Below are 19,356 nucleotides of genomic sequence, written 5' to 3'. Positions count from 1 at the left end.
CCAGAAAGAGTAGTATTCTTTGAACAAGTCATTGTATACGCCACCTTTAAAATTTTTTTTTATGGTTAGCATACCGAAATCTGAACTGAGTGGAGCTATATGTAGTAAAAAACACTATATTTCAATATCTCAATTTGTTTTGATTAAAAATTGTTTCTTTTACTATACTGAGGAATTGAAAAACATTTTTATTATAAAAAATATCATATGTAGTAAATGAAAGAGTAAAATTTAAAAGGGTATATTAATTTTAAAATATACTCTTCTGTGTAAAAACTCCGGAAAAATCTTAATGACTTTACTTTTTCACTTTCAGTTTTCTAACAAATTTATAACTGAACTTGAAATTTATACTCTGTTTTAAATTTTGATCAAAAGCTTAAAATATTTTACGGAACATCTTAAAATAAAATTATGGTTACATGTCATAAAATATAAAACAAATCTTAAAACCAAAGCTTGGTTTTTGTTTTCTATACTACTTTTCCAATGTTTGAAAAAACTTTTTTGTTCGAGCTTCAGTATAGAATTAAGTGTACTAACTTTAGCATACAACAAATCCATAAAAAATCAAAAGTTTAAAAATACTATATAAAGTTTTATCGTCAAAAAATTTACTAAATTGTTTATATTTTTTCGACATAGTATAAATTGAAACTAATTAAAAACCGTAATAAGAATATACTATTATAGTACCGTAAACACATGTACAATTTTCTCTCACAAAAATTTTCCTTAAATAAATTAATATCTTAACTTATCATTTACATTTATTACCTTTATTTAGATTAAATAATTTTTTTATAAATATGTCTGTATGTATATAATTCATTTCACGGTTTTAAAGCTGCCGGTTACCACCTACTGGGTGCTTATTAATGAATTATTTTTAGTTTTAGCCTTACTTTGTTATGTAGATCTTTAATGGTATTTGTCAACATGAATATTTTATCCTAAGCTAAACATACAACTTTAACTTTAAAATTTGTTTAATTTTAAATGATACATTCCTTTTGTTTACAAGCTTGTAGCAGGTAAATACTTTTTTAAAGCTAATTTAACTATTACGAGCTCTCAAAAATAGCTTAATATGTGAGGTTTTTACTTTTCTACTATTTCAAATATATACACAATATCTTTAACTTTTTGATAATTGTATTACTAAAAAATATGCCAGTTACAACTAAACTTTGTTTTGTCTGATGAAGTTAAAAGTTTTTATATTCATTTTTTTTCAAAGCCTTAATTTTTTGTAAAAAACTCAAAAGAAACAATAATTAATCAATAATACTTATAAACTAACGTTAAAAACTCATATGAATTATACTTTAATACATGTTTTATCATTTTAATTTATAGAATTTATTTTACTGGCATTAATAGAAAAAGTTTAAAAAATATATAAAGATAATTAAAAGCATTGTGATAGAAACACATCATGCTTTGTTTGTTGTTGTGATATATATTATAAATTTATCAATTAATGCCTACTTTGTAAATTTAAAGGATATTTTTAACATAGAAATTTAAGCTAAACTAAAAACTATTTAATTTTTTGACCGCCATTGTAGGTATAATCATATCGCAAAAAGCTACTTAGGCATAAAATTTTGGTGAAAAATACTTATATCAAATATTTAAAGTTTATTTTTTTCTTGCAACCTTGTTAAAAACTAACTAGCTTTATATAAATAGAAACAATCTGTTGTTTTGTTTAAACTTTATTCAATCTAAATAATAAAAACATAAACAATTTTATACTACATTACATGTTATAAAATACAAATGTCCGAATAAGTCACAGTACTTCTTTCAATGACGTCACTAAAAGTCAGCTTCTTCAGTTGCGTACTTCTTTGTCCATTCCCTGCAAACTCTGTCGTGTTCTTCGCGATTGTTGACGTACTGAGCTGCTATTTCAGGCACAAGACAGTCATCAGGGTTGCAGTCGGTGAAAAAAGATTGTATTGATAACAAAACTTTTTCAATGGTCATAGCCGGGATCCATTGAGAACGAAGTACGTTTAAACTGATATAACCATCGCTGTTAATGTTGCAATGGTATATTTTGGTCTTAAAAGTAACCTTTGGTGGGCTGAACGGGTAATCAGCCGGAAAAATCAAGTCTAAAACAAAAGTTCCGCCTTCAAAAGGAGTTCCTGGAGTTCCTTGAATAATAGCTTCCCATTCAAACAAGTTGTCTTTCTTTAAGTAAGCGCTTATGTAACCTGGAGAGCTCAAATTAATCTCTTTCAGATCTTTCTGAAGTCTTCGTATCGCAAAGGTAGTTTCCTGATCATCGTCATCTACAGAAGCCTTCTTGAAGTTTTTGCATTGCATAGATTTATTGTAAACATCCAAAGACGATACGTTTCGCTGACCATTGACATAATTACTCTTAGTTTTCCAATCAACAACTTCTACATCAAAACTTTCCAAGCCATTGCTGTATTCGATTTTGTTTACATGAGCGGATGACATAATAATCAGTATTTAAACAAATGCTGCAAAATGTATAAAATTTATAATTTGCCCTATAATTCATTTGAAAAAAAATAGAGAGTTTTTGTACTCAGTGCTGCAAAAAAATCTAAATCATATTGTTTTATAAATAAAAGAAGAAAAAAAACATCAAGGAAAAAATACAATGCCTAAGCCTGGACTTTTGTATGCCCTCGAGACCAGCTTAAGTTAAGACAAAGTTTGATCATACCTTATTTGATTACCATACAATGAGCTTTTGATAGATTAACACTTATTTCTTATATACGTCAGTCAGTCGCAACCGAAAATCTTATCGCCAAGTTTATATATAAATTGTTTTTTCAAACTTATACTAAACAAGTATATACTGAGGCAAAAGCACAGTCAATATATACAATTAGCCCCTAGCTGTATAAAATCTAGCGTCTGTATGGTCTTAGTGTTTGTTTAGAAGGGTTTGCCAAATGTTTTTGTCTAATATGCTTAATTTTTTCAAAATTTCTTCCAGGTTTTCAAACTTACACGTTTTAGGATCTATTTTTAGTTTAGAGTTTAGTTTAAGGTGAAAAACAAATACTAAGGTCTGTTAAATAGCATCAAATTTTTGAAAAAATATCTTAAAGATACACTAAATGTAATTTTTAAATTAAAACGTTTTTGATGATTGTAAAATTTCTTTTATCTATACGACAGATTTTTCGTGTCAAGTATTAATCTTACTACTTATAAAAATTATTAAGAATTAAGAGTTTTTTAGTGACTTTTGTTCGAAATTACAAATTAAAAAAAGATCAAATTTAAACTTTTTAGGCATATTTCGTCTAGACCAGGGTTTCCCAAACTCATTTACTAAATCGCCCCCTTTTCAGAAATTTGAAAAATAATCGCCCCCACGATTTTAAAAAGTAGTTTTTCTCTTGAGTACAAACTTTTGAGCCAAATAATTTGTTTTCGAAATGTAATTTAGTCTGGTATTTTTTATGCACGCACTTTTGGGCTGTGTTCAAAGTAGTTTACAGGGCTTGAGAAAATAAGTTATTGTTGTTTTCTTATAAGCCCAGTAAAGTGTATTAAAATACATAAATATTATAAAGCCTTGTGTAATCAATCCTGAATAATATGAATTGTTTTGAAACTAATGAAACTTTTAGGGTAGTGGTGGACAACTTTTGTAGTCAGCAATTCATATTTACCAAAAAATCTTTTCTTGTTTCAATTCGTTAAAAAAATGTAATTGCGGGCTGCATAATTTAAAAAAATAACATATAGAAAATTAAAAACTCGAGCATAATTGTAATAAAATGATTTACTATTATTGTGATCTAGGAAATACTAAAGTAACTGAAAACCAAATTGAAAGTGTATTTCAAAATCATAAGCATCAAAAAACTAAATTTTGTTTATTTTGCACAAGTAGTTTTCAAATTATTAGCGGGTCGAAATTTGATTGGATCTTCACCGTACGTTACCCATCTGAAACCTTAACTGAAACCTGACATTATAACTATCTCTCTTTTAACGAATTTCGGACATTTAAAAGTGAATACTAAGTAACTTATTTAAGCCGCACAAAATACTTTAATTATTTTATAAATAGGCATATTCTAAAATTTAATACCGGGGATTAAAAAACTACAAAATAATGAACAGATTATTTTACACATTATAAAATAAATATTAAAACACCATTGCTGATACAGTTTTAGAAAGTTTTACCGACTTGTTGGTAATCTAACATAAAAAGTGGTTTTATGGATAGCTTCTGTTAATTCAGTAAAATTATTAATTTCAATGCTAAGATATATTATAAGCAAGTTAGTTGCAAAATTAAAAATCTAATTTTAAACTTTTTAAACTATATGTTCTGAAGTAGACTACCATTAAATAGTATTTGACTTGGAATAACCTTTAGGAAACTAAACCTTAATTTTAACATTTATTTCTTAATTTTAATTCGAAAAAAATCAAATGTTTTACAGTTAATTCTGTGAACAGAAAGTAATCGATTAAAACATTCTTTTAATTATGTTAAAACTTTGTTTTGTAACTGTAGCATTTTTTTTGATGGCTTATTTAATACTGTGTAATTTTATTTTTTCTCTAGTTATTAGCCTACAATAATTTACCAGAAGAGTATAGTGAAAAACTAAAAACTAGTGTTGAACTATTAAAATAAACAACTTATTCTAATTGCTAATATACTAAAAAATAAGATAAAACAAAAACTAGTTGTATTAATAGTTTAAAATTATTTAATATATAGATTTTCTTACATTAATAAGTCAAGTTGGAAAATAAATTTGAGTTTAATAATCTTTTAAATGAAAAATTTGAAGTCATTTCGAATAGATTAAATCTATACTCTTTTAAAACAGAAAAATAATTTTTGAAATAAAAACTTTAATGGTTATAAATGTTTTTTTTATTTATACAGATTAAAAAAGTAATAACAAAAATATGTCAAATAAATTTCTTTCAAACAAATACTTTAACTACTATGCTAAAAAACTTTTAGTGTAATGTAAATCGACAAATATAAACTAAAAATTAACCAGGTAAAAACAAAGCTATTAACATACTTAAAACATAAACCATTTTATAAATACAGTAGACTTCCTCTTCAGTTCGCACTTTGAACAAAATCAAAAAGTTTAAACTCAAATATTATTACCATTATTTTTACGAAATGATAAATATGTTATATGCAATAACGTTATGAATATACATGAAATCAACTAAAACATGAAACAAACATTCATAAAAATAAAAGATCTATATAAGCTATTAAATATTGTGTATTTTTTTTTAATACTTAGTTAGTAATAGACTTCATTTAAGTTAAATTTAAGAAAATATAAATTTGCACTTTTTTTTGGTTAAAAATGCAAAATCAAGAGGAAGTCTACAGTAATTAATATTTATTAGGCATTATGCAAACCTGTTAAAGAATAAATAACTTATAAGAATTTTTAATATAAAAAGACTACTTAAATACATGCAAAACAGGTTAAATAAGAAGTATTTCAAAAGATCAAATAAATAAATAAAACTTTTATAAAATACTGTCTGCTACTGAATTCTAATATAATGCGAAGGATGAGGTTCATGAATGCTTGCAAGTTTTTCTAATCTGATTGTAAATCAGTCATATAAAGCCTCAAGTCACCTCCTTTACAAATATCTAGATTGGATATTTTTCTCAATATGTTGATAACTAAACTGAAAGCTTCCTCAACAACATAGCTAGAAGGAAAAACTATACACAACAATCTAAATTCCTATTAACTGGTCGGATACTTTTGCCTTAGTTTTTGTTGAGTCCAAAAGCTTTCAAATCGTTCTTTATAAAAAATTAATTTAAATTCAAAGTTAGTTTGTAAGTCTGAGAGGGTTTTCTGTGAGTCGTTTACTTCAAAAAGATCTGCCACGAAGGGATACATATTTTTATCTATCTGATAGCTTTTTTGTGTCAGATCGAAATTTTACTACTTAATATGTTGAAATTGTTAAAACTTCCAGATTTTTTAGATTTTTTTTGCCTAAATTTTCAAATTCCAGGTTTTTCTAGGTAAATTGGCAAACCTGTTTAGTTTTATTTCTTAGTCTAACTTAATAAAAATTGGAAATATCATTAGCTGATAGTTAATATCGAAAAAATAGATTTTTACAAACCATTTATGATCCTAAGTAACATATATGTAAGGTTAAAAATAGTGAGAGGATTTCTGATCGTCTATGATCTATGTAATTGTTAAATTAGAAAATATATAATTAAAAATATGTAATTAACTTAAAAGTAGGAGTCATAAGTACTTGATTTTTTTTCTCTATATTTTACAAGAACACAATAGACTTTTTTGTTTAAGTTTTACCTCAGGGTCAAATATTTAATAGCAAGCTAAAATTAGTAAAATATCAAGATAAAAAGTAAAAATTTTATGACAACCCAAAATTTTTAAATCATCCCCTTTTCGCCCCCTTACTAGTTATCGCCCACCCTTTCGCCCCCTTACGAATTATCGCCCCCCAAATAACTAAAATCGCCCCCAGGGGGGCGATATTGCCCACTTTGGGAAACCCTGGTCTAGATTAAATTATCAAATTTCAAGCTTTGTAGCAACCCTGTTTAGAGCATAGTCTTAAAAATTTTTGCATTTCCAACTACAAGAGTAAGAGTCTTTTCAAACAATAAATTGAATTCACAGACTAATATAGATGATTTAGCTATATTATATCGAACATTTTAATTTAAAACATTTGAATCAACTTTTTAAGTTGTTTTTTAAAAGTATTTTTACTGTCGTTCGTGAATTTTTTTATTTTGAAAGAAAAGTATTTATTTTTATTTTTTCGATTTCTATCCCAAAACGATAATAATTGAATTCACAAAATAAATGACAATAAAACACTATTTTTAAAGAAAACTGAATTACTAAGTTGCATAAACTAACCAAAATAAAAACTAAATTCCGGGTTTCCTGATGTTATTGACAAATTTCCTGCAGGTTTAAAATAGAAAAAGTTTTTGGATTTTTCTTTGTTTAAAATAAAGTTTAAATTAACAGACTTAATTAAGCAAATGAAAAAGGTTAAAACAATACTGTTAAGCTATTTTAAAATGGTTTATTAATAAAAGTAATTTTAAAAATAATAATAATAAATTATCTCTAAAACAAATTTTTCGTTTCTAATCGAAAAATTACTACTTAAAATGTAAAAATTCTTTAGAATTCGAGGTTATTTTTTCAAAATTTTTTGCAGTCCAGTTTTTTTTAGGCTATTTAGCCTAAATTGTCAAAATCTAGGTTATTCCAGGAACTCAGGTTTTTTGGCTGTAAACTTGATAAAAAACTGAAATCTTACCTACTTTTTGTGAAATTTTAGGCTTATAACTTATCTAAAAATTATACCAATCTACAGAATTGAAATATTATTATTAATTTATATCCTTTTCCTAATTATTTTGAATTTTTTTTATAATTTTTAAAAATTAAGCAAGAAAAAAATTATCTCATAAAATGTAAAAACTGCTTAATGATATTAACAAACTTTCCATATTTTTACCTTTGAACTTGGTTATTTTGATAGCAAAACTATTTTAGAAACTTATAAACAGTAGCAAACTAATGTTTTCGTACAAATTAGTTTTAATTGATCTTCTAGAATCATTAAGTTTGCTTTTTTGGTTCTTTTGGTTTTTAGTTTAAATTTGAGTTTAAGGTTAAAAACTGTACGTATTAGCATACAAATCTTGAAAAGATGCTGTAAAGCTATTTTAAATGTGTGTTTAATTTAAGGAAAATTGTTGATGATAATTTTTTTAATTGTAGATTTACAAGTCAAATTTAAAGTTTACTAGTTAACATGTAAAATATGTTTAAAATTCCAGGTTTTTCAAGCCTTTTTAGTGAAATTTGTTGAAACTCCAGGTTTTTTTTTCAAATTATATCCTAATCCAGGTCTTTCCAGTTTTTTTTTAGTCTAAATTGTTAAACTCTATATTTTTTTTTTGACCCTGAAGGTTGCATGGGTATGTTTTTGCATTAGATGATATTTTATGAAAATTTCTGTTTTCAAAGAATTAACGATTAAGTTTTAAAACAGTTAAGTAAGACTAACTTTAATTTTATAAAATAAAATAATCGCTAGCATGAACAAACTCAAATTATGATAAATATCAATTTAAGATTTATAACAAAACCTAAATTGTTTTTTCTATTAATAAGGAAGAACTAGCCCCATGGCTAATGTATAATTATAAGCATTTTTAAATCAATAGAAATCATGTTTATAAACAAAGTTTGTTATATAAAAAAAAAATATATTAAAACTGAATCAACTAAATCTCATTCTAGATCTAGATAAAAATATGTCCTGATATTTGAAGAAACAATCTTAAAACTATTCTGAGATTTTTACTAAGTCAGAACTGTCCTGAGTAATCCTGAGTAATCCTGAGTAAAAAAAAAACCCTGAGTGACCCTGAGTCATCTTAAGTCATCTTGACATTTTATATTTCTTTTGAATATCCTGAGTTAAACTGAGTATTCATCCACATGTGTGGCAATCCTGCTATAAGTTTAAACATTTTAACTTTTCAAATCTAAAACTAATTTAATTACTGTTTGAAAATAAAACTATTACTAAATATAAACATTAATTAATTTTTATAATTGCCACTGGCTTTTGGCAAGTTTTCTGCAAGTTTTTGAAATTACACGTTTTGAGTATATTTTTAGTTTAATTCCAAAAAATCAGTTAAGTAATATAACAACATTAAAATGATTCTGTGAAGCTTCTTTAAATGTGTTTTTTGATAAAATAACGTTTTGATACCGACAAAAAACTTATCATTATGGTAAACATTTCGTGTCAATCAAAACTTTTTTACTTATCATGTAATAACACTTGTGTATAACTTCAGATTTATTACTCATTTTAATTCAAAGTTCCAGTTTTTTTTTTCGAGATTTCTCAAATTCTAGATTTTTCAAGGTTTTATAGCCTAAGTAGTTAAACTCGAGGTTTTTCTAGGATTCTAGGTTTTGTGGAAACCCTGCTTCATATGTCTTGAATAACTTTATTTTAGTTTGTTACATCTATGATAGACTTTAAAACAAACAGGGTTGCCACTTGTTTTTAAGAAATTTCTTCCAGGTTTTCTGAATCTCTTCCAGGTTTTAAAAGATACTATAATGCTACTTTCTATATAAAAAAAAGAAACTGATTATGACAAAGCATTTACATCTATATGATATCTATTTTAGAGATTGTGTGTCAAATCGAATTTTTACTGCTTAATATGTATATATTGTTTTAACTCCAGGATTTTACAGGATTGTTTTTTGAAATTTCTCAAATTCTAGGTTTTACCAGGTTTTTTTTTAACCTAAATATCTAATTCAGGTTTTTCAAGTATTCCAGGTTTTTTAGGCAACCCTGATTATTATAAAAGTATTAATTAGTAAAAATTGTTGAAGACAAACACTTAGTTCAAAAAAAATATATATATTGTCTAAATACTTATGCAGGTTTTATTTTTAATTTTTAAATTCAAGTTTTCAAGGTTAATTTGTCACCTTGTTTTAAAACATGAAAATAACAGTATTTTCAAAATAAAATTAAAATATGGTTGCCTCTTAAGTTTTAAAACTGCTTTGAAAGACTAAAAAGTAAATTTTGTAACATAAAACTAGCTTGAGTTATACTGTTTTTTTGATATTATAAAGACGTTCTTTACTACATTCTTATACCTTTAAACTTTTTTCTTTAAAACAATAATAAATATATGTAAATTCTTCTAAATTTGATTGATATTAAACTTACGTTTTGATAATTTGTTAGAGTGTAAAAAGAGATCGCCACAGGGACAAAAAAATTAATTAACTTTTATAATCAAATATTTCAATTAAGTTTGTTAATTAATTAATATATTGATTCAAAATTCCAAAACACCTGATCAATAAGCATCTAGCGGAATCTAAATCTTTTTGAAATTAGCTTCCATTCGGATCCAGATCTTTGTCTAAAATTAGTATTTAGCCGGACTCGGATAATATGTTTAAAATGGGATTCGGATCTAAAAAAAGATACAGCTGAATCCAAAAGATCACTAATTTGAAATGATCCGGCCCGCTAAGGACTATATTTTTCTGGATCCGGCCCGTCAACTATTTACGTTGCCCACCCCTACGCTAGATGCTTATTGATCAGGTGTTTTGGAATTTTGAATCAATATATTAATTACCAAGGTTCTCAAGTATAAAGTTCTATGTTAAATTTTGTTAAGTATTCACAATTCTGTATATATTATAACTCGGGACCGAATTAATACTAGTTAGTCCTAAAAAAATTATAATTTGGTTACTAAAAGTTACTCGAGCCTAAATTTCAAGCTAAAACATAAAAAAAAGCTAACTATTCGAAATTAATTAACTTTAGAAATCCTTATCTGGTGTTTATATTGATATTATTTTTCAAAAATTAACAAACATTACAACATTAAACTACTATTATTTAATTTAATTAAGCTAAAGAAAATTCATTACTTTTTTTTTGCATGTATAAAAGAAACAAAACAAAAAATAACTCTGACATAATAAACACTTTTACCATAAAAAGCAAAAAAAATAAATAAAAGATCTCGATGAAACACTTAAGGTTGATCATGTATTAGAGTTGTTTAAATCTAGTTGCATGACAGTTTTGGAAAATCTGCAAGTGCACTGAAATACCGATTAGGTTTGAAGTTAGCTTATCCTTGTTAATGTTTATGGTCGGAAATGTTTGTTTTCAAATGTATGAAGTATCGAACAAGAAAACTAGTTTCATTGTTATCTTTAGAAGTTGAAAAACTTTGGCAAAGTTTGGCATTGATCAATAATACATAAAATCTATCTAAAAATATTATAAAAGTAACAAAAATTATATGTTTGATTTCAAATTTTCTTATTAACATATTTAAAAAACAGTTAAAACAGTAAAAAACAGTAATATTTTTACTAATAAAATCGATCTTCATCTAAAAGTCTAACAAATATTTTAATAGACTTTTAGATTAAGATCGATTTCACTAGTGAAAATATTACTAAACGAAAAACTAAAACATAAAACTGTCACATTATATTTTAAATGCTAAGTTTCAAGAACTTAGCAAGAATAATTACACTAAAAAGAAGTCAATGAGACATTTTTGGATCATAAAAGTTTTTAACAAGTTGTTTAAAATCTGGAAGTATATTTGAAGTAGATATTCTCAGTAATGACTGTAGATTGGTATCAGTAAGATTTGAACGCAGCTTACTTTTGTTTATATACATGGTTAAGAATGTTTGTTTGCAAATATATGTAGACCCAAACAGAACAAATAACTTCATTGTCATCTTTTTTAAATTAACAAACTTTGACTTGTTAAGTAAGTCATAAAATCTTTCAATTTTTAAGTTTTGAACTTTTCTTTTTATGTACTGCCACATGGAAGTTCAACAGTTCTAACAATATTACTAAGTACATTTTCGGTGCCAAACGTCGACGGTGATGAAATAATGTCAAATTCTTCACTTAATTGTTGAAATTCTGCAAAACGACGACCAAACTTATATCAAGTGAAACTATTGTCATCAATTGGTCGTAACTAAACTTGACCATATATTTAATCAAAAAGTCCTTAATAAAAAAACAACAGCAGAAAAAGTGCAAACTGTAGTCTAAACTTAAAACATTTAACAAAAATTTCAATTTAAGCAGTTTGACTTAAAAAATTTGTAAATGTTTAAAAAGATATTTTTTTTAATTTTTAAAACATTTAAAAAACAACTCAATACTTATCTGGAAAAGACAGCAATTTTTGACACGTCTATTTTTTATGAAAACATAATGGTAGGTAGGATCATCAAAGTTAGTTCAGCAAACAATTGCTTTTTGATAATTTGAGAAAGAATTACTTCACCTGACTTGAAACAGAGCAAGATACTATAACAAAATAGTGTTTTATCACCACAAAATAATAAACCATTTTAACAAACGTTTTCAGGGTCAAAGTCTTACAGTTTTGTTTAAAGAAATACAAGTTTTGTAATAATTAAATTTGCTGGCCGGATTTTATATATATTTTGAAAATGCTTAGCGGGCCGGATCATCCACTTGCGGGCCGGATCAATTTTGTCCGCGGGACGGATTCCATTTAAAATTAAAAAAGGTTTGGGGGCCGGTCATTTTCACTCTGCGGGCCGGATCCGGCCCGCGGGCCGTACGTTGCCCACCCCTAATCAAGGTTGTCAAAGGTTTTTTGAATACTAATCCAGGTTTTTTGAAATTTTTTATGTTTCTTAAAGACATTGCTTAAGTTTTATTTTCCGTAAAAACTTTCATTTAAAATGAAAACTGTCTGTAAAGGTTTAAAGATGTTTAAAAGATACTGTAATGCTACTTTAAATATGTTTTTATTTAAAAAACTTATTAACAAAAGAAGATATGCTTTGCATTTAGAAGATTTTTTGTCTTTTAATCTAAATTAATAAATTTAAATTTATCAGTGTTTGAGGATTCAGGTTTTTATGTGATTTATGTTCAAAGTTCCAAGTTATGCCAAGTTATTAAGAAAAATTTCTAAATTTCAGGTTTTTCTAGATTTTCCTGGACTAAATCTAAGTATTTTAGAGTTTTACATTTTTTTCAAAACTGATTTATTTAGCTGTATAGTGTATACTCACAAACTTATAAGTGTCATATCAATAAAAGATAAAGTAAGTTCTTAATTTTTAAGTTTTTTATAAAAAAATTCAACTATTGTTTTACTACTAATTTTTAGTGGATTTTTTAACAAGTATATATGCAACTTATTTCAAAAAAAATTAAACATTGTTAAAAGCATTAGATTAGAATGTTAAATGCTTTTTATACTTAAAAAAGATTCAAAATTAAATAAGTATCTGAAAAGATGAAATAACATAAGTTTTTATTCATGGTAAATAACAACAGTAAGCTACAGTTATCAGGTAATAAAAAAAAATTAAAGCAGATAAACTAACAGTTAAATAAGAATCTTAAACTTGTAAATATTCCTTCTGAATTATTAATGAACCATATTGTAATTAATCAATAAAGCCCCCAAATCATAAAACTATTTTATCAGAGACAAAAATTTGACATGTTTTTCCACAACTATCCATGTTTACCATATAATAGTTTTCATAAGATTTATAGTTACAACTAATAAAATATACAACATCTCTACATTCAGATTTTTGTCTTTGATAAGTACTCTAAATTTACTAGCCATTTAAAAAGCTTTTTTGGTCAGCTAAAATAGGACCCAATATTAAGTAACCATTTTGTACATTGATAATATTTTATTTTGTATGAATTGCATTAAAATTTTGCTTAAATCAATTGAGTGTGTGTGAAACTTATTTTTATAATAACTAAATAAGTTTTAAACATTACTTAATTAGTTCAACATATTTTGTAAAAGACAATTTTTGAGCATTTAAACATAAATGTAATGAAAATAATTTTAGTATAAAATTTTTAATCCCAAAAATCAAAAATGTTTTGAAAACTTAATAAAAACTCAACAAAAGCATCTATCAAACAGACAATGTTATTGTAAGGACTAGCTACTAATCATGTCCATTTAAATAGTTGGTATAAGTCAATTTATTTTAACTCTATTTATTGAAGTTAAGTTTTATTCTAACTACTTACTAAATTTAAGAAATTTAAATCAAAGTTTTAACAGTAAAATAATTTGTCATCGGTTATTAAAATTTTGCTGAAAAATTTATTTGAATAGTTTTTTGAACTATGATTTTATGTTAAAAAATCTAATAGTCTTGACCTAAACAAGTAAAGTAGAACCAAAATAAATATTGCAACCATTGAATAAGAAATATTTTGACCAAAACACAAATTGTTCTTATTTTATTTTATACGAAATTAATATAGAAAACTGCTGATAGAAAGAAAATTTAGGTCCACTAATATTTGAAACATATTTACCAAGTGAAGCTTAGTTTTTCTAAAGCTGCCTATCTGTAAAATACTGTACAACATACTAAGTAGCTATTTTACTGATGCAACTTAGCATACATTACAAATATGACTTTTTGAAATTAGACTTTTAGCTCAATTTTCAGGCAGTGTTGGCTTTAATAAAAGTTTATCTTTTTTTATACTGTGTTACGATTCTAAAAAAGTCTGGTACAGGTATCAAAAAGTACAAAAAAAAATTAATGTGTTGGAACATCTAGTCATAAATATTTCTTAGGTGATTAAAATAATACTTTGAAAATTTAAGTACATGACAACCTTGTTGTTTAAAATAATTCTATTTAATTATAACTTATTAAGAAACATATTTTTTTAGCAAATTAAACAAGAAAGAACTCTTTAGTATAAGAACGTTTTCAAATGAAGTATAACGAGTTTAAAAATGTTTTGATTTTATAATTAAGTAATAAAAAAATTTTTTCGGTAACACTTGAAAAAATCACTAATTTTTATATCTAATAAAAAGTCTTAGCATCTTTTAACTGAAATTTATTGAAATTAAAGTTAATAACTTTCAAAATAGGGTAATCAAACATAAGATTCCAGAATTTTTATAATTTTTAAGTTAATCTAAATTTAGATTCCTTTTCAAAGAATAAGTGCAAAAAGTACGAAACAGGGACGTAGGTAGCTAAATAAGTTACGAATCTGAAAAAATAAATTAAGAATAACGTGTATTGACGTCATAGCGGGAATAGAGTAGTTTTAACTACCTTTACTTTTATGTATAAGTATGCGGTTTTGTTAAAATTTAATAATAAATTGAATGTTGAAGTATAATGTATAACTGAATACAAAGCAATTTGTACTGCTCTTGACCCCCTATAATTCTTTATGTGTTGCAACTTTTATGAACCTATAAAACTTTTCATGAAAAATAAAAATATTAACTAAGAATTTAATTTTAAAAGTATTACTGATAGGCCCAAAGCATAAAACTTTAAAAACAGTTTCCCTAATTCAGAAAACATTTGCAAAAGTTGTTGCTTTTATTAGATAAAAATCATAAACTTTAGGAGTTGAATAAAAAAAAATACTAAATATAAAAGTTCACAACAAAAAGGTAAAATTTAGATGTACAATTACTTTATTACTGTCAACAAATTATTACTGTCAACTGACAACAACGATTAATAAAGAAATGAAGAGTACACGTCTTTGTAAATGTTCTTTCTAGTTTTGGTAGCAAAAAGATTTAAGCTGTGAAAAATAAAGAAACATTTTCTTACTAAAAAAAAAATTAAAGAAAAGCTGTAAAAAAGAATCAAACTTTATTTACAAAACAAGTTTGTTAAATAAAACAACTTTGTTAAATAACCACAAAATTCGAAAATTAAACATTTATATTTTTGAGATACAATGTAAAACATATAAATAAATTCAAAAATAAAGATTACAAAACAGAGAATATATTAAAGAATTCTTTCTAATTTGTTATGAATTAATAATACAACTATGCACTTGTTGAAATCAATAGTATTACCTTATTCTTTTCAATCTTACATTAAAAAAGTTGTATATTCTTAAAAATAAAAACAAATTAGTTACAAAATCTATAAAACAAGTTTTAATTAAAAATTAATGTTTTAAAGTAAGATAAAATAAATAATAGTATGTTTATGCTAATCTTGAAAAAATAAAAGTTTTAACTAACTTAAGCATTTATTAATTCTTTTAAACAAGTTTTAGTTAAAAAAAAATCTAAAATAAATTAAAAAAAAAATCAACCACAGGGATTTAATCTTAAAACATTCAACTCAGAGAGTTAATTTGATTTAAAACAAAAGTTAATTTTTCATAATAGTTTACTTTGAGGTTCATCTAATTTTAAATTCATCTTGTTATATTTCTTCTATCTGTATTTGCTCTTTTGTAACACAAAAAATTGTAAATTTCAAAAAAATGTTAAGTTCTTGTTGACTCACCACAAACATTTCAATAATAGAAGATCCTATCTTTTTTAATAGTACAAGATATACTTTTTTATTCTCTCACATCATTTAAACTAAATCTACAGCTTCTAAATGGATTTTTTTACAAAAATTTGCTATTTGATGACAGAAATCTACACCAAGCAATTTTTATACATTTTAGATGTATTCAATTTGTTCAATGTTTACGACACTAAAAGTGCTAGAGATTACAGTTAATGTAAAAATAATCTCTTAGGAGTGCAAAACTAAGTGTAAAGGAAAACTGAAACCTAAAGACACAAGATCTTAAAAGCTGAATAATCGAAACAAAAGCGAGTTTTTTTCGCATAAATGTTTACGAATTCACAAATGTAGATTTGCAGAAACGTACCAAGCTACGTGTCTGGTACGAAAATAGAAAATATATAGATAGAAAATCATTTTTTCAAATAAAAAATATAAGATGCCTTTGTTTCCAGTTGTTAGTAAGTATTAATTCTAATTCAATTTTCATTACCTTTCTTCTAAAATGTTTTTAAATTTATTTTATATTTTTTAATTTAAAGCTAATTTTTTTTTTTTTGAATTAAAATTAATTTTCATTTAACTAAACTGCAGTTATTAAGTTTCAAAGTGTTATTGAAATCTTATAAATATTTTTTACTAATCCCATAACACATAGTTTTATTTTTGTTAAGAAATGTAGCTTTGGAACGTTACGGTTAAAACTTAAAATTATTTTGTAGGTTTTTAATAGATGCTTCTTTATCGAGCTGAACATATGCTTACTAAATAATAATCAATCATTTACTGAAATTCAAATAAAGTCAAACTTAGCTCTTGGGCGATACTTAACGGCTAAAATCTTAAATATGTCAAATTTTCTATAAAAATTAAACAAGGTCAAAAATAGCTGAATAGTTACGTCAACTATAGTCATGGGTAACAAACAGTGATAAAAAGTATAATAAACAACTATTAAAAATTATAAACAAAACTAACAGAAAAATTACTATTAAAAACCAAAATAAACTATCGACGGAGGATAAGATTTATGGGTAATAATAATAAAAAATAAAGTAAATCAAAATTTATGAAAAAGAAAATATTCAACCCTGTGTAAAAATATTTTTGTGCAAAAGGAACAAATTCAATTTTGACGTCGTGTTAAAGCGTTTTCGTCTAAAAATGTCCCTTCGTGCATATTTTACTCTTCATTCAAAATTTACCCTTCGTGCATATAAGACTCCTACCTAAGTAAACACATCAACAATAGTCTCCTACCAAAGTTTTGATAATAATAAGTTATCTTAAATAAAACATTTACACTAACCATTTTTATTAGATTAATTAAACTTTTGTTACATCTATTTCTAGTGATCATTATTAAAAACACTTTTTTAAATCTGCTGTTAATACTTTCTAGGGTGTTTGTTAGTGATAGATGTTTAATTTAAGTTTTTCTTTTTTTAATAACTATAATGGTAACTGTAATAATATTTGATTTTCAACATTCTTATTTATATTTTCTTTTAAATTATACGTGTATTTAAAGTTTTTGAGTTTTTTAGAATTCATGACAGAAACTCGTTATTTTGCTTTTACTTTTCTGTTAGCAAAAATATTTGTATAAATTTTTTAAATTCTAGTAATCGTAATAACTAAAAATATGCCACTTACAATCAAATTTTACTTTTTGTGATAAGATTAATAGTTTTGTTATCCTTTTTTATACAATGCCTCAACTTTAAAAATAAATTCAAGCAGAAATAAATAACATAACTTAACTTTCAATACTTTAATACGTTTTAATACGTTTAATAGAACTTTACTTAAAATAGTTTGTTTTACCAGCATTAAAAGAAATAACTTATATAAATTTAAACAAAATTAGTAGCATTGTGATAAAAACACATCATGCTTTGATTGTGGTGGCGTAACATTTAAATTTTTTTTATGTATTTAAGTTAATACAAACTTTATAAATTTGAGGGATAGTTTTAATCTAAAAAGAAATCTAACTAAAACTCTTTAAATTTTTACCGCTGATTGTGAGTATAAACAAATCCACAAAGCTACTAAAATGTTGATAAAAAATCAAAAGCTATATGAAATACTCAAAATACTTTATTTCAGGTATTAATTTACCAGCATATAAATAGAAACAACTTTTTGTTTTATCTAAAGTTTATTCTATCGAACTACTACTCAACTTAAGAACACATTAACTTTAACACTATGTATTATAAAATACAAATGTTCAAATAAGTCACAGTACTTTATTCAATGACGTCACTAAAAGTCAGATTCTTCTGTAGCGTACTTCTTTGTCCATTCCCTGCAAACTCTGTCGTGTTCTAATCGATTATGGACGTACTGATCTGCTATTTCTAGCACGAGACAGTCATCAGGGTTGCAGTCGGTGAACATAGACTGAATTGACAACAAAAGTTTTTCTATAGTTATGGCCGGGGCCCATCCAGAATCAAGAAGATCTAAGCTTACATAACCATCGCCGTTGATATTGCAGTGGTATATTTTTGTCTTAAAAGTAATCTTTGGTGGCTTGTACGGATAATCCTTAGTGAACTTCAGGTTCAAATAAAACTTACCGCCTTCATAAGGAGTGTCTGGAGGTCCTTGAATCGAAGCCTCCCATTCAAACAAGTTTTCGTCAATTAGGGAGGCGGTTATGTCAGTTGGTGAGCTTGACTTAATTTCTTCCAGATCTCTCTGAAGTCTATTTGTCGCAACGGTAGTTTTATGATCGTCGTCATCTACAGAAGCATTCTTTACGGTTTTGCATTTCACCGACCTTTTGTAAGCACCCAAAGACGATACGTTTCGCCTAGCATGGATAATGTTACAAAACTCCTTTTTTCTTTCTAACCCTAAGTTAAGGTTAAGCTTGTCTTCGACTTCGTTTATTTCACTAACGATTTCGTCTATTTCACCGGCGATTTCGTTTATTTGGTCGGATGACATATTAATCAATATTTATAGAAATGCTGCAAAATGTATAAAAGTAATACTTTTTATGTAAAGAAAAAGGTTGAGTTTTTGTACTTCGTAATGTAAAAAAAATCAAGTTCATGTAGCCTGTATAAATAAAATAATAAAAAAATATATCAAGGTTAAAACACAAAGCCTAAGCCTGGATTTTTGTATGTCGTAAAACAACCTCGAATTAAAACAATGTTTGATGATACCTTATCGGATTATTAAACAACAAGCCTTTCATAGACTAAAACTTTTTACTGTTATTCGTCAGTCAGTAGCATCCAAAAAACCTAACAGCTTATTTATATATTAAAAGTATTAGTAGGTTGACATCAAAAAAACATATGTTGAAGCCAAAACACAGTGAATATATACAATTAGCCCTAGCTGCTTGAAAACTAGCGTTTGT

The 19,356-nt window shown here is 25.5% G+C and overlaps 1 protein-coding gene and 1 pseudogene across 1 annotated transcript; both read right to left on the bottom strand.

Moving 5' to 3' along the window:
- Positions 1-1,824: 1,824 nt before the first annotated feature.
- Positions 1,825-2,481, bottom strand: LOC145832194 (ubiquitin-conjugating enzyme E2 2 pseudogene; annotated as a pseudogene).
- A 15,761-nt stretch (positions 2,482-18,242) lies between these two features.
- Positions 18,243-18,932, bottom strand: LOC145832193 (uncharacterized). Its single transcript, XM_082939521.1, has one exon. The coding sequence runs from the start codon at positions 18,930-18,932 to the stop codon at positions 18,243-18,245; it is 690 nt and encodes a 229-aa protein (XP_082795647.1).
- Between the last annotated feature and the right edge of the window lie 424 nt (positions 18,933-19,356).

This window comes from Thalia democratica, chromosome 3, assembly GCF_965202585.1.
Source record: "Thalia democratica chromosome 3, ktThaDemo2.hap1.1, whole genome shotgun sequence".
Taxonomy (NCBI): domain Eukaryota; kingdom Metazoa; phylum Chordata; class Thaliacea; order Salpida; family Salpidae; genus Thalia; species Thalia democratica.
This window is presented reverse-complemented; position numbering and strand designations above follow the sequence as displayed.

Excerpts from the sequence above, each read along its gene's own strand:
- LOC145832193 (XM_082939521.1), bottom strand. The coding sequence starts at position 18,932 with ATGTCATCCGACCAAATAAACGAAATCGCCGGTGAAATAGACGAAATC.